Raw genomic sequence first — 14,823 nt, 5'->3', positions numbered from 1 at the left:
CGGTGAAGTTTATTAGCTTAATACGCTGATGAGGACCTAACTGTACGGAGCGTTTCGAGGGGAGCGGTCACTGCTGATTTGGATAAACTGTGATGTTGTTGTGGTGTTCTTCTCTAAGCACTTGATGTCAAGCAGAAAAACATATATATAAAATAAAGAGATTAAAATCCCCAGACATGTCTCCTCTGATTTAATCATGTGGATTGAAAATTGATGCTATTGCAATACTTGAACTATTACAGGAGAATATTTGTCTCGAAATGGATTTCATTTGGACTGTATGTCACGAATCTATACAAATTGTCCCATCATTCTGGAGCAGGACTGGGAGGACTCTGCACGAGGATTCGTCACGGAATTAGTTGTGGTGTAACCGGTTGCACCTAACGGTCATGTAGTTAACTGAAGAGTCAGCTGGTGTGTAATTTAATTAAAGTGTCAGGTGACCTCAATGTGAATACTCCTGTTCCTGGAAGAGCATCACGAATACCAAGGAGCTCTCAAAACATCTCTGGGGACAGAGTATCTGTCAGGGTTTGTTTATTAAAATGATCCCAAGCAGCCTGAGGAACACCATTAAATCCATTTATTAAAAGACGGAAAGAATTTGGCACGTCCGGTTTTAAAAAAAAAAAAGAGGAAAAAAAAAAAAAAACGATCTGGTATAGTAAGGCATTACTTGGAGAAGCAACCACGAGGCTGCGGTTAACTCCGTAGGAACTGGAGAGATCCACAGCTTGGACAAGAGAAGCAGTCCACAGGATGCTCCACAGGGAGAAAAGCCATGCTGGAGACCACTCCTATAGTTAAGCAGCATCGCGTTCTCTACATGCTTAAGAACCATCATTCTTCTTCTAAAGCATGGTGGTGGTAGCATCACTCCCCTTCCTTTTGTAAAGGCAACTTGTATGTGTGTGTATATGTATGTATATGTATGTATGTATGTATATATATATATATATATATATATATATATATATATATATATATATATATATATATATATATATATATGAATGATGCAAATCACTTGATAGCATTACTGTAAATTAACGTAAACCTTCTAGACTATTTGGCGTTCTTAATCTTTATTAGCTTTCTATACAAAATAAACAACAAAACATGAAATAGAATGAATAAAAAAGTAAAATGGTCCGAAATATGTATTTTCTATCATTTTGGTCATGAACATTACGAATTTCAGACTTGAATGTTAAAAATGCAAACTAAACACATAGAAGTCTTTGAAAATCAGTCAGAAATCCTTCTTTTGGAGAACGCAAGGTGTGAAGGGGGGGGGGGGGGGTCGGCATACTATTTTAATCTTTTTCTTTTCTTTTTCTTTTTTTTTAACTCAGACAATCCATTTATTTTTTAATACACGTGATAATTAGACAATCAAAATTCATACATCATGCAATTTTTAAGTAAAAATCTAAAGAATGATATGGATATGCGTATAAATAATTTACACATGAAAAGGTTAAGGGTGTTTCAGCTTAGTTAGGCCAGCGGTTCCCACAATTTTCCAGGGCAAGGCCCCCCAAATGGCATTAACATTTGCCCGAGGCCCCCCTTTTGCAAGATGTCTCTAAAACATTAAAAATACAGACTTCTGAATATATCCCCCTTTTTTATTTTTATTAATAACTACATCTTACATCTTTACATTACATTAGGAATTGATTGTGTGTGTGTGTGTGTGTGGTTGTCTTGAGAGTGAGATAGAAAAAATCATGTATTTATTTATTTTTTCACACCAAATTGTTGAGGCCCCCCGGCGCCCCCTGGCGGTCCACACTTTGAAAACCACTGAGTTAGGCAACTTGTGCTGTGATACCGAGTCAAGAACAACTCAAAATATAACTCCAAATTAAAAAAAAATATAAGACGAGTAGAAAATATAAATGATACATATTTGAAATATTTTGCATTTTTGAGCAAAAAATGGGTTTTAAACATTGTTTGCTTGTTTTTTTGTCATTTGTCAATATTTAAACAAAAATAATAATAAACACGCCGTCATTTGCATTTTGCTTTTCACTTTTGAACCCAAAAACGAATGAACGCACCTCACCGACCTCAAATCATTTTAAAACGACTATTCTTATTTTTTTTCTTTGCCTTATGTATGCTGTTTCCCACTCCCACTTGTCCTGCTAGGCTTCCGTACAGCAAACTAAACCCGCCTCTTCTCTGATTTGATTGGACAAACCATATGTAGATTCTTTTCTCTGATTGGTCGTCTACGTCATATGCGGTAGTATCTTCCTGCAGCAATGGCAGCAATGACAGCAATGGAGATAGGTGAGGAACTCATAAACATTTCCTCATATGTCATGAAGTAATGTATTTGATTTCTTTTAATTTTGATACATTTAGCATTTGTCTCCGATATCATTCTGCGTTTTAAATAATCTGTAGACATTTGGAGGATAAATCTGAATGTATGTAGCAGGCTGATGCTCCTCTGGTTGTATTAACCTGTGTTTAGAAATAGCATGTTGCGTTGATTAATGGCGACTTTGGGGAGATTTAGGTTTGTGTACTATTTAAAAACATGGGGGTTTTTTTTGTGTGTGTGTGTGTGCTGTAATTACAGAAAAGCGGCGTGGGAGAAATTCTGCACTGGCCATCGCCGCTGTGGTCATCCTTCTTGGCTTGCCGTTATGGTGGAAGACCACAGAAACATACCGCGCCTGGCTCCCATATTCCCAAATCTCTGAGCTCGACTCCTTACAGGTATCCATCTTTCTTAACTTTACTACATCAGTTATCAACCTTGCTGAAAAATCCAGCTCGGTCTGATCAGCTACCAAAACCCCAGGCTGAGATTTTCACACTGGTGGTCCAAGTCTGCAAACTGGTAAGTGCTGATCAGATCAGTTGGTGGACACCTGACCATCACATCCATAGTTGACAATGCGAAGTTGTACGCTCTAGCGTTACACTTTCCCTTCATTGGAACTAAGAGGCCCAAACCTGTTCAAGCATGACCGCGCCTGTGCACAAAGCGAGCTCCGTGAAGACACGGTTGGACTGGAAGAACTCGAGTCCTGACCTCTACCCGAATGAACACCTTTGGGACGTTGACTGTGCACTTCTTCCTAGCCTGACATCAGGACCTGACCTCACTAAATCACAAATCCCCACAGCCATGCTCCGACATCTAGTAGAAAGCCTTCCCAGAAGAGTGGAGGTTGTTGTTGGTACTGCAGCAGCCTCGTACTTTCTGACGAGACTTAAGCGGGCTGGATTCGGATCTACAGTCCTTACATCTTTTTATAAGTCTGTGTTGGAGAGCATCCTCACCTCGTGTGTTACAGTATGGTATGGGAACTGCAGCGTGTGGTTAAGTCGGCGGAGAAGATTATTGGATGCAGTCTCCTGGTAATCAGTGACCCATACATCAGCAGATGCATGAGTAGGGCCTCCAGCATCATGAAGGACTCCTCCTACCCTGCTAACAGACTATGTCCTTCTCCCCTCGGGCAGGAGGCTGCGCAGCATCAGATCTAAGATGACCGGTTTAAAAAGCAACCTCTTTCCAGAAGCTGTTAGACTATTAAACTCTGCCACACATCAGAACTGACAAACTGAACGTTTTTTTTTTTTCATGTCTTTTGCTATGCTGCTAATTTATTATGTGTCTATGATTGGGTATTTGTGTTTAGCGGGTTAGCTGTTATTACTCGTGAGGGGTTTCAACCGGACCTTTGGTACTTAATTTCGTTCCAGCTCATGTACATGTGTTGGAAAGACAATAAAAATCCTTGAATGCTTGTACGAAGAAAAAGGGACTAAATCTAGAATGTGATGCTCGCAAGTACATACGGGTATGATGGTCAGGTGTCCAGAAACTTTTGGCCATATAGTGTACACAGTGCCTTTTATAATTCATTCATAAGCATTGCGTAAATATTTTCCAGAAAGCAGTGCTAGGGAAGCTGTACTGGAATGGGGCTCTGTAATCATTTTAATCCACGTGGAGTTCCATGCTCTTCATTTCTGTTTGCCAAAGTACAGTGAAACGCAGCTTCTTATTTATGAAGCACGTCCGCCAGCCTAATGAGTAATAACCATTCAGTGCCGTCAAACTAAAGGGTTAATCAAATATACATTTATAACACTCTTCTGACTGTCCTTTTGTAACAAATGAAGACCTACATGCTAGTAACATTTCCCAGTTGATTTCGGGATCTTTACATTCATTGGCTCATTTGTCTATTTATCCTGTCGTGTAAACTACGGGATAAAAACCTCAAAGGAATCCTGAATAGCTGAGTTTGTATGCGTGAGAGCTGTGTTTTATGCTTCCTAAAGCTCCAGTTAAGCGTCGATGTCGAGGTGGTGTTTTCTCGAGGAACCCTGAGCCCAGAGCAGCAGAAGAAGGTCCCGCTCAGTCAGGCCAAAGAGCAGGAGCACCAGGTAGATGGTGAGTGAAAGATCGTTCCAGGTTCCTCGATATGGAGAATTGTTTCAAAACGTCCGCTGGAAATGTTTATTCCCTGTTTTCCTTCAATGCTTTAGCTAAGAACCTGCTGCGGTATAGGTACGAAACCAAGTATCGCACGGCTACCGTCATGGAAGAAGACGCTTTAAATCAGCCCACAGCTCAAGGTACTTCGTAAACTGCAGACACTTTAGAAATATATAATCGATCGATATCAAAATCTGTCTTGGTGTTAAAAGCCGGGCTTGACGTTTCTGTCGTCACGCAGAGGCGGATCTTTCTCTGCACGTGCTCAGTGAGAGCGCTTGTGGCTCTGTCGTGGTGTACGTCATCCCCGAGTCGTCCACCTTGCTACCAGCTGTAAGACTCACATTTGCGCGCCCACACACACACACACACACACACACACACACACACACATGATGTAAACATCAGGGCTGTCAGTCTCAGATTCAGTTTAATAGGCTCATGGACGTTGAGCTGGAACCCTGTGATATGAATCATTCTTTACAGAGCTAGAGTTTGTCGTCACTGATCGTAAGAAAGATGGCTGACTGCTCTGTTTCTACATGAAGGATGTGAAAGTATTTGTGGGTCAGTGGCGCACTGCTTTGCTGCGTGCCGCTCCGCTTCCACCTGCCGGGAGTCTGAAGGAGGTGCTGTCCGCTCTGGAGCCTCAGGTCAAGCAGGTGATCGACACCATGTCCTTTAGCCACCAGGAAATCGTCGGCGCTCTGAGCGACCGCATCCGCATCAGCCAGGTCAGCAAGGAGAGCCTGGTCGACAGCATGAGGGCCATCAAGTCCAGTCCAGGTCAGGACTAACACCCTGTCATGCTCTATTCCTTACATAATCAACACCTTCTGACCAATCAGAGTCTGTGCTGGATCTTCAACTTACCTTTATTATTATTATTATTATTATTATTATTATTATTATTATTATTATTTCCTTCTCCTCAGGTTATGAAATCACGTTCAGCCTCTTGAACCCCGACCCCAAATCCCACAGCCTGCACTGGGACATCGAAGGAGCTGTTCATAGCTACATCCAGCCTCTTCTGAACAAACTGACCCCGATAGCGAACTTCTCCGTGGACTCGCAGGTACTTGAGTCTAAAAAAAATGATCAACATTTTTGCCGTTTCTACTAGCCTTTGTGTGCTGCGAATGTTTCTGAGAAACCCTTTCTCTTTCAGATCCTGTACTACGCAGTGTTGGGGGTCAACCCTCGTTTTGACAACACCGTATCAGCGTACACTCTCAACGCAGCCAGCCTGGCGCACGTCATCAATCCTGTGGAAGCAAGGCTAGGTGGGGGTATTTTTCTAGTTTGCCTAAATAAACACAGGTTATTTTCATGGCGTCTCACGTGCATTCGCTAGTTAAAATCGTGACGGATTTTACGCCGCGTTCTCTTGTCCAGGCTCCAATGCTGCGTCTTCATACCCGGTGCTGAACTTCCTGCTGTATATACCCGAAGCCCATCACTCTCCGCTCTTCATCAGAGACCACGGGAAGAAGGAAGTGTCTTCAAACGCCTTCCACAGCCCCCGCTGGGGAGGGATAATGGTACGGTCTGTTTTCCTCACCATCACCGTGCATGTTTTCTTTAACTGTTTAATGTGTTTTCCTTTATACCTGTCCATTTGTTGTTGGGTTTTTTTTTTTAGGTGTACAACGTGAACGACATGTACGGACCTGAGGCGGAATTTCCTGTCGATATCAACATCGACATGGCCAAAGTTATGGGTGTCTTCTTGGCACAGTTAAGGTCCGTCATCGACGTTTACACACAGTTTTTACATTTCACCCGACTGCCCGATACGTAGTTTTTTCCCCCCCAACACGCTTCTGTCTTTCTCTCAGGCTGTTATTGGGAGTACATAAGACACAACCTCCTCCCGGTTTCGTTCTGCAGAGCCCAGGCAGCGCAGGATTGGCCGATTGGGAGCTGGACCGGCTGCTGTGGAGTCGCAGCGTAGAGAACGTGGCTACCGCTACGACCACCATCACCTCGCTCGCTCAGCTCCTCGACCAGATCAGCAACATCGTTATTAACGACAACATCGCCCAGCAGGTGAGGGAACGCCGCTCATCCCATCGTTATTTAGTTTTCCTATAACAGCACGTCCTGTAGCGTTTTCTTCCGTAATTCCTCGCTACGCTATATATCCACAAAGCAATCCGGTTTATGACCATGAATACGTTCTTTCTTTAACAGCATACATTTCTTTTTCTTTTTAATTTGGAAACTGCATTTCGCTCGCTTCTACGGACATTAAGACGTCGAAGACATAATCTGCTACATTTTGTCTTTCTGTTGCAGGTGTCCAGTGCGGTGACGTCGCTCCAGGCTGCCATGGCGGAGCTGGAGGCCGGGAACTTGGCCTTCGCCCTGCAGTACAGTCGGGAGGCCATATTGGCTTCTGAGAGAGCGTTTTTCGACCCCTCTCTTTTGCATCTGTTATACTTCCCTGACGACCAAAAGTTTGCCATTTACATCCCTCTCTTCTTGCCCATGTGTGTGCCCATTGTGCTCTCGCTGCTAAAGATCGTCAATGAGATTAGACAGAAACGTGCTGACAAGCTGGCCAAAAAAGACTGAGAGAACACTAATGCACACGCGGAATCCGTTGGTGCGTGTGAATGTTGTTTCTACGCACTGATTTTTCATTACACTGTACGTTGTTACTAAAGACAGTCTGTTGTGTAGATATTTACAGTCATATACAAGGACTGTGTTGTCTGTTTAAAGGCTGGAAAGCATAAGTACTTTTCAGATTCCTTTGGAGTCACCTTTTGAACCGAACCGTTTGTGTTTTCGGGTATTTTTTGCGCCCACCGAGGGGAGGAGCGCTCGTCACGCCAGTGTTCATTCATACATTTAAAGATTTTTTTTTTTTTCCATAGTATCGAAGAAATTTTCATTTAACTAATTACTTCCTCTTCTAAAACCCAGGTTTATCAGGGTTCAGCACAATTTACAGCCCAGCTACATCTTTAAAACCACACAAAAGACCTGAAACTAACCGAAAAAGTTTGGATATCGGAAAAGCCATATTAATTTTCCTTCTTTTTCCGCAGTCTTTGCCTGGGGAAACCAGGTCACTGAGGTGTGCACCATTGATCTCATTCACAGTATCTGCAATAAGCCCTTTTTTTTGGTCATCGCTTATTATGAACATTATGTGGTGTTGGTACGTGGTGTCCATTTAAAAAAAAAAAAATTATTAGTCTTGTTTACTCTATAAAATCTTAACATAAGGGCAAAAGCATGTTCTAATGAAATTGTTAAACTGTCCTGTAAGTTTTGGCTTGAGCTACATTGTCGAAACATCTGGGACGTATTTAATATGTAAAACATTTTAAGTTTGTACTATAACTTCTTTATCCCCCCCCCCCCCCATTGTAGTCTATTGGCTCAATATCAAATTGATACCGATCCATATCGGCTCAGTCTGTTTGCTCAATCCAGATGTGAGAATCTGTTTGTTGTTCTCTCTTTGTAATTTGATATTACTTAAATTACAACATTATGTATTCATTTACTGTATTTTGTTTTTGCCGTCTGACGGTATCACTGGAATCCTTATGACGTTTGAACTCTTATAGACATGCTTATTGTCCATATGAAAGGAAAATATGAATGTATTACTAATTTTTATATATATATATATATATATAATATTGAAGGCATTAACACTGAAGTAACACTTATGGAGTAATGCCATGAGCATTAGTGAAGTAAATCTGGCATGTGGATATGACGTGTCTGAAGCGGTCATACAAAAATATAGAAACCCACATAGTTAATAGTTTAATGAAAGGACTGAACCAGGTCGGGGGTTCGATTCCTGTCGCAGCACTGTGTGGGCGGAGTTTTCATGTTCTCTGCGTGCTGCGGGGGTTTCCTCCGGGTACTCTGGTTTCCTCCCCGAGTCCAAACACATGCATGGTAGGCTGATTGTCGTGTCCAAAGTGTCTGTAGTGTATGAATGGGTGTGTGAATGTGTATGTGAGTGTGCACTACGATGGATTGCCACCCCGCCTTGTACCCGATGCTCCCGGGGATAGGCTCCAGGTTCCCCGTGACCCTGTAGGATAAGCGGTATAGAAGATGGATGGAAGCATTAGGTAGGATTAGCCATCTGTGTAGTCATTTATGTGGGTGTGATGTTTAAGTGTTTAGGGTATTTTTGCTTGATTTTAATTATTGACCCTACCCCCCAATACCTACTCATTTTCATAAATCTCTGTCCTTGGATTATCTCCCCTGTCCCGCAGTGTCTATAAAATGACTGACAGGAGGCCCATCCAAACCAAGACAAGCATTCAGGACCGGAAGTCAGTTTTCCCAACCACTGAGTACATTAGTGCTGAGGTCATGGCTTAAGCCAATATTTTCATCATGTCCTAAATATCTTCCAGGTCATCTGTACAAAGTAAGAAATAAAAAAAATGCGCTTTGACTATTGCACATTAATATATATAAATGTTTAAGTTAAAGCCATTTAAAATACACCTACATGGGTAGTTAAACGTGCTTACAAGTGTATTTTGTACAAAATGAAGAACAAATGAAGTCAGGAAAAATCTCCTTTCACTTAGGCGTGTGGTAAGCACGTGACCGCGCATATTTGGGTTGAATCTAAAATGCCTCCTCTTTGAATACGTAGGGTACTACGTAGGGCGTATAAAACAGCACCTTACACTTCTGACGTAGTACGCCTATATAGTAAATACGACGCCATTTTGATTTCAGCCCCTGATTTGTATTGGTTTGCAGCGCCCGAGCAGAGGGGCAGGAAGAAGCGAAGGCGCCATCTTAGGTGCGAGACGCGTGTTTTTTTCTCCTTAGCGTGTTCGGACGCCCCTTTGTTAATTTAACTCTGGTAAGTGTTGCATTTATAAGGATAAACCGGCCGGCGTTAAGTTATAACGATTCCTAAGTTTTTTTTTCATTTCAAGTGCAAATGTGTTTATTTGTTGTTAGAATATGTCTAGCGGTGGAGTGATCCGAGGTCCTGCGGGAAACAACGACTGTCGGATTTACGTGGGGAATCTGCCTCCCGACATTCGCACCAAAGACGTCGAGGACGTGTTTTATAAATACGGAGCAATCCGTGATATCGACCTGAAAAACCGAAGAGGAGGACCACCTTTCGCGTTTGTTGAGTTTGAGGACCCCAGGTAAAGGAAAAACATGGCAAGAATCCCTCGGCGTCTAATTTAGCTAGATGGCTAACGTTAGCTAGGTTGCATGGCGACTGTTGAGGGGGGAGGGGCAGATTTAAGCTTTAAACCGCAATTGAATGTATTAAAATAACTAACTACTTTCTAGTCCAAATTGTGGTTATTTTTTTAAACATGTTTTGGCAGTGATTGGAATGAAAATTAAAGCTCGTGCCGCAACTCTTTTCAGGGTAAAGTAGCTAAAGCGTGCTAACACGAAAAAAGCGCCGCTAGATGACGTTGTACACTAATTTGATTAATATTGAATATTCATGACGGGAAATCTGCCGTTTTATCAGAATAAAAAAATTCTTTTCTAAAATTAAGAAAGAAGAACAGTTTGGTCAGAACACCACAAACTAACTGTTTACATGTTTATTAAATGCTGTCATTTCTATTAGGAATGCAATGTAAGTCAGTCATTTTGTAGTTCATTTACTAAAGTAGTAGTAAGTAGCTGGGATATAGATGTGAAATTGAACTGTTATGGATAGACTTTTTTTAAAAAAAAATAATTTTTTTTTATAAATGTGTTCATTCATAGTAAATATCAGCAAGAAGATATTTTAAAACGAGGAACAAATACGGGAGCGACGGTGGTGACGAGTGACTGGTTTCTGAGAAAGGAACGAGTTTAGAGAACCTATCAGGACTCCTTCCACCATGTTGGTGGACAATGTACTTTAAATAATAACGTAACTAAATAACAACACTATCTTTGTGGATAGTCGCCGTGATTTTTAACAGACTCGCGACGGACGAGGTTACATAACAAGACAGGTGTGTGTAAATACAATGACCGCAGCGTACGAGGATAAAAAAAAACCCTGTAAGAACAATGCAGCATGTATAGATGTGTTAAATATGTTACATACTTTTTCATGTTCTCTTTCTTTAGAGATGCAGAAGATGCTGTGTACGGGAGAGATGGCTATGACTACGATGGCTATCGTTTGCGGGTGGAGTTCCCCAGGAGTGGAAGAGGTGGGGGAAGAGGTGGCGGGGGAGGTGGAGCTGGGGCTCCCCGAGGCAGATACGGTCCCCCGTCCCGGCGCTCTGAGTACAGGGTCATAGTTTCAGGTTGGTACATTTCTTAATAATTTACCACGTTGTAAAAAGCATGCATTATGTTTAGGCATAAAAAGGCCAGTTTTGTGTTAACGTGTTCATGCTTTCCTTGTTCGTACACAGGACTCCCTCCTAGTGGAAGCTGGCAGGACCTAAAGGATCACATGCGTGAAGCAGGTGATGTATGTTACGCTGATGTTTTCCGAGATGGCACCGGTGTTGTGGAGTTTGTGCGCAAAGAAGACATGACCTACGCTGTGCGAAAGCTGGATAACACTAAGTTCCGGTCCCACGAGGTACGTTTGAGTTTCTGAATAGGAACCGCCATTGAGAAGGACAGGACAGGGCATAGCTTAAGGATTGGGATGTTTCAAGGTAAGGTTGTCAGAAACCCGTGGTGGAGCCACATGGACTAGGAGGATCCAAGGAATGGCTTACTTGAATGTAAGTGTTTTTGCTATTAGGTTATGTATTTGACACCAAGATTTGTGCTAGTTCTTACTGTTTATCGTCTTGACATCCCTTTCTTGCCACTCCTGTGCTGTAAATCAATTTTTTATAGATTGTATCCTTCAATTATTTTGTCTTAGGGTGGGGTGAAGCTTTAAATGTTAGACTAAGTGACAATGCCACAGCCATCCATGGCCAGGAGGCAATGGAGCAAAGTTATCCATGCTCTCTGAGTGGGAAGGATGACATGGCATACTCTCTCTCCGCTGTCAATCACAGTGACACGAACCAATTGTGGGCATCTGTGAACTCGGTGTATGCATTAGAGGGCAGATAGCACTTTCCTCTGAGTGTGCTACGCCGCCCTGCGATGCAGCGTGACCACCAGCAGTTTGAAGAGATCTGATCCGCTGGCTTTACGTGTCTCGGAGGAAGCACGCGTTAGCCTGTCGGTCCTACGATCGCTTGACCTGAATTGTCAGGTGATGAAATTTTGGAGGGAGAATGTGAAGCTAACACTTTTTTGTTTCAGGTCTGCAAACGGTAAGTAATTCCTGAATTAGTTAAACCGTTAGCCGGTTCTGTGTTAGAAAGCGATCTGTTATGTGTTTCCTAGGGTGAGACCGCTTACATCCGCGTAAAGGTGGACGGCCCCCGCAGCCCGAGCTACGGGCGCTCACGCTCTCGTAGCCGCAGCAGAAGCCGGAGCCGGAGCAACAGCCGTAGCCGCAGCTACTCGCCACGCCGCAGCAGAGGATCTCCACGTTACTCACCCCGCCACAGCCGTTCTCGCTCCCGCACTTAAAGCTCCAACAATACACACCCTGCGTCGCCCTCTGCTGGACCCACGCTTGTACTTCATCGCGCTCTTGACTTGTCTCCTCGTGGCCTGAGTCGAGATCATCTTTGGTTTGCAGCGGAAAATTCCAGAAATGAGTCGTTTTCATTTTAATCATTTAGCTAACGAGATCAAAATGAAATGTAGTTAAGTGGATGTTCCCGTTTGTCTTCCTTCTCCCTCATCCTAAAGAAAAAAGAAAAAAAAAAAAACATAACACCCTTCCTAGTGTTCTGTCCTGTCTTATCCTATCCTGTCCCCCCCTCCTCCCTTATGTCTTTTGTTCTGCATCCATATTTTAACTGGTGTTTCATACCCCATTGTTTGTACACATGATAGAAAAGGTAGATATCCAAATGATAAAAAAAAAAAGTCATGTTTTTGAGAAATTGGCTGTTTTTGTTAGGGTTTGGGGTGTGGGGTAAGTTGGGTTTTACTTTTGCTGGTTAGGATTTTTGTTGCAAAACTGTTCTATTTTTACCTTTTCATGTGTCTTTCTATAGACAACAGAGGAGCAGGATTAAAGAATGCTTTGGAATAAAGGATTGTCAAGCACAGTTCATTCATATTAGGATAAAGCGTTTTTGGAGGAGGAGGAGCAGGCATTTCAATTTTGGCAATGGTATGATGACAAGCGTTTTTAGTCACCTTCAAACAAATTGCAGGATTTTTTTTTTTCTTCCTCAGACTTTCCGTAAACTAAATTTTCTTAGTGAAGTAACATTCGTTTTTTTTGCTTTGCCATTTTACCCTCCTTTTATAGTTCCCTCTCTTTTTTTTTTTTGTACCTGTTCTTCATTGGCCTTTAGTGCCAAGCATGCATGCGTTCTGTCTTAATGCCATGCTCGTGCATACCTTTTTATTTATTTATTTATTATTTTTTTTGCTTGTCCTAAATACAAAACATTTGTCATGTAAAGTGGACCTGGATCGTGCCATTATAGAGCAACCACACAAACATCTCAGGAGATACTGATGGAAGAAGGTTTGCCTTGTGCACTTGTATCAATGTAAATTGCAAATCCACTAAGGAAATTATGCTTTTTTTTTTGTTGTTGTCTGTGACGATGGTACAGCGTAACATTAATATGGTACTTAAAGGTTTTTGTCATAGATAAGTACTCATTTTATGTTTTGAAGGAAAAAAAGAAAAGAAAAAAAACGCCGCTCCTATGATAATCTCTTAGAAGCTTTTGACATAGCTGTGATTCTAACTTGATCCCTCTTTTTGATTTTGCTGGTATTCAAAGGTTTGGATTGGAGGAGGGACACACTGTCTCCCGATCCTTGGAGCCGGATCATTGGATCAGTTCAGGATCAGGAGCAGGATCAGGATTAGGATTAGGATAAGGATGGATACATACATGGAGCAGGATCAATTTACCGGGAGCGGGAACCGTAGGAGAGGATCCCAACCCCCTCACCAAAACCGCACTTAACGGAGATAACAAAACAAAAAAAGCAGAAAACCTTTCAATTGGCTTTTCTAGAACCAAATTAAAAAATTTTTTTTCTTTTTTGTTTTTGCGGAGCCAGACCAAAGAGGCGCACACTGAAGGGATCCTGCGATTGTTTTTCTTTTATGAGATGAGTTTTTGGTATAAAGTGGAGCAGAGCCAGGAACCAGGAGGCTGGATCAGTTGCTTTGGATGGAATCCACATGAGGAGCTGGGTAAATAGAGGGATTTAAGGTTTTGGGAGGGTGGGATGGGATGTACATAATGAAGGGGATTTTGTAGTTTATTTAGGGATTCAAATATACAAAATGCTTCTGAATTTTTAGTTATGTGTGTTGGAATTGGTGGGATTTTCTGAATTGGCTACTTCTGATTTCTAGTTTGTAGTGTTTGTTTTTTCCTTCTCTCTCTCTCTCTTGCTCTCTCTCTGTCTGTCTCTCTCTTTCAATAAAGTTTGGAAATCTAGCATGTGGTGTTTTTCTTTTGCATACTTATTTGTGTTACTGTGTGCTCCTCTTTTTGGCCTTTTAAATAAATAAATAAAGATAAACAGAAGCAATTAATGTGCACGTGAAATAAGATTGCCTAGTTGGGTTCTGTGGATATTTTTATAATTACACTGTGCTATTTATTGCAAAACCTGGGATAAAAGCTCTCAACTATTGTTGCAGAACTGCATGTAAAATAATACCTCATGAATGATAGATGAATACTAAGAAAAGTCAGCTTCCTGTTCTACCGGGCAATGCTCTTGTCTGCAGTGGCGCATGCACGTGTAACTGATGCTCGCTTAAAGAGCTCCAGTGTACTTGCTTCTTCAAATCAATCGGAGTATACCGTACGTGGTCATCATTACCGATGAACTGGATTTGAACCTAATTTTTCCCACCGTGTACAGAGATTTTGTACATTTCTCTCCTTGGAGTGAATGCAGACTCTGGACTTGCATATACTGTATGACCAAAGGTTTGTGAGCACCTGACTATCACACCCATATATGGTTCTTCCCCAATCTGTTGCCACAAAGCTGAACGAATGCGATTGTATAGAAAGTCTTTGTATGCTGTAGCATTACAATTTCCCTTCACTGTAACTAAGAAGCCCAAACCTGTTTCAGCACGACAATGCCCCTGAGCACAAAGCAAGCTCCATGCATACATGGTTTGCTAGGGTTTGTGTTTTAAGAACCCGTGTGTCCTTCCTTGACCTCAACCCCACTGAACACCTTTGGGATGATCTGGAACGCCACTGCACCCCATGCTTCCTCACCTGACATCAGTACCTGACCTCACTAATGCTCTTGTAGCTGAATGAGCTCAAATC

General features: G+C 42.1%; 2 protein-coding genes and 1 long non-coding RNA gene across 5 annotated transcripts; 2 read left to right on the top strand and 1 right to left on the bottom strand.

Annotated features, from left to right (window-relative positions):
• The first annotated feature begins 2,220 nt into the window (after positions 1-2,220).
• On the top strand, positions 2,221-8,004 carry pigs (phosphatidylinositol glycan anchor biosynthesis, class S). Its single transcript, XM_017492318.3, has 12 exons — positions 2,221-2,307; positions 2,603-2,742; positions 4,324-4,435; positions 4,531-4,620; positions 4,722-4,813; positions 5,029-5,266; positions 5,416-5,558; positions 5,652-5,766; positions 5,879-6,024; positions 6,126-6,226; positions 6,322-6,532; positions 6,782-8,004. Exons 1-12 carry the CDS (start codon positions 2,280-2,282, stop codon positions 7,058-7,060), a joined length of 1,695 nt encoding a protein of 564 aa, XP_017347807.1. The 5' UTR covers positions 2,221-2,279; the 3' UTR covers positions 7,061-8,004.
• Positions 8,005-8,548: 544 nt separating this feature from the next.
• On the bottom strand, positions 8,549-9,192 carry LOC124629158 (uncharacterized). Of its 2 annotated transcripts, none has more exons than XR_006984058.2 (2): positions 8,982-9,192; positions 8,549-8,888 (listed from the first exon to the last, which is right to left on the bottom strand). It is a non-coding gene; the product is annotated as an uncharacterized LOC124629158 (long non-coding RNA). The 2 variants fall into 2 exon arrangements; XR_008398339.1 differs by having other exon boundaries at positions 9,004-9,076.
• A 7-nt stretch (positions 9,193-9,199) lies between these two features.
• Positions 9,200-13,965, top strand: srsf1b (serine and arginine rich splicing factor 1b). Of its 2 annotated transcripts, XR_006984057.2 has the most exons (6): positions 9,200-9,347; positions 9,449-9,645; positions 10,586-10,767; positions 10,879-11,051; positions 11,822-12,665; positions 13,294-13,965. XR_006984057.2 is itself a non-coding variant. In XM_017492317.3 (5 exons), the coding sequence occupies exons 2-5, from the start codon at positions 9,452-9,454 to the stop codon at positions 12,008-12,010; spliced, it is 738 nt and encodes a 245-aa protein (XP_017347806.1). In that variant the 5' UTR covers positions 9,200-9,347; positions 9,449-9,451; the 3' UTR covers positions 12,011-13,965. The 2 variants fall into 2 exon arrangements, 1 of the variants encoding a protein (XP_017347806.1); XM_017492317.3 differs by having other exon boundaries at positions 11,822-13,965.
• The last annotated feature ends 858 nt before the right edge of the window (positions 13,966-14,823 follow it).

This window comes from Ictalurus punctatus, chromosome 18, assembly GCF_001660625.3.
Source record: "Ictalurus punctatus breed USDA103 chromosome 18, Coco_2.0, whole genome shotgun sequence".
Lineage (NCBI taxonomy): Eukaryota > Metazoa > Chordata > Actinopteri > Siluriformes > Ictaluridae > Ictalurus > Ictalurus punctatus.
This window is presented reverse-complemented; position numbering and strand designations above follow the sequence as displayed.

Bases quoted from the DNA above. Each gene is read 5' to 3' on its own strand.
- pigs (XM_017492318.3), top strand. From the start codon at position 2,280: ATGGCAGCAATGACAGCAATGGAGATAG. The intron at 5,767-5,878 runs GTGGGGGTATTT...TCTCTTGTCCAG, and splicing joins TCCTGTGGAAGCAAGGCTAG to GCTCCAATGCTGCGTCTTCA. The intron at 6,533-6,781 runs GTGAGGGAACGC...TTTCTGTTGCAG, and splicing joins ACGACAACATCGCCCAGCAG to GTGTCCAGTGCGGTGACGTC.
- srsf1b (XM_017492317.3), top strand. From the start codon at position 9,452: ATGTCTAGCGGTGGAGTGATCCGAGGTCCTGCGGGAAACAACGACTGT. The intron at 10,768-10,878 runs GTTGGTACATTT...GTTCGTACACAG, and splicing joins GTACAGGGTCATAGTTTCAG to GACTCCCTCCTAGTGGAAGC. The intron at 11,052-11,821 runs GTACGTTTGAGT...TGTGTTTCCTAG, and splicing joins CTAAGTTCCGGTCCCACGAG to GGTGAGACCGCTTACATCCG.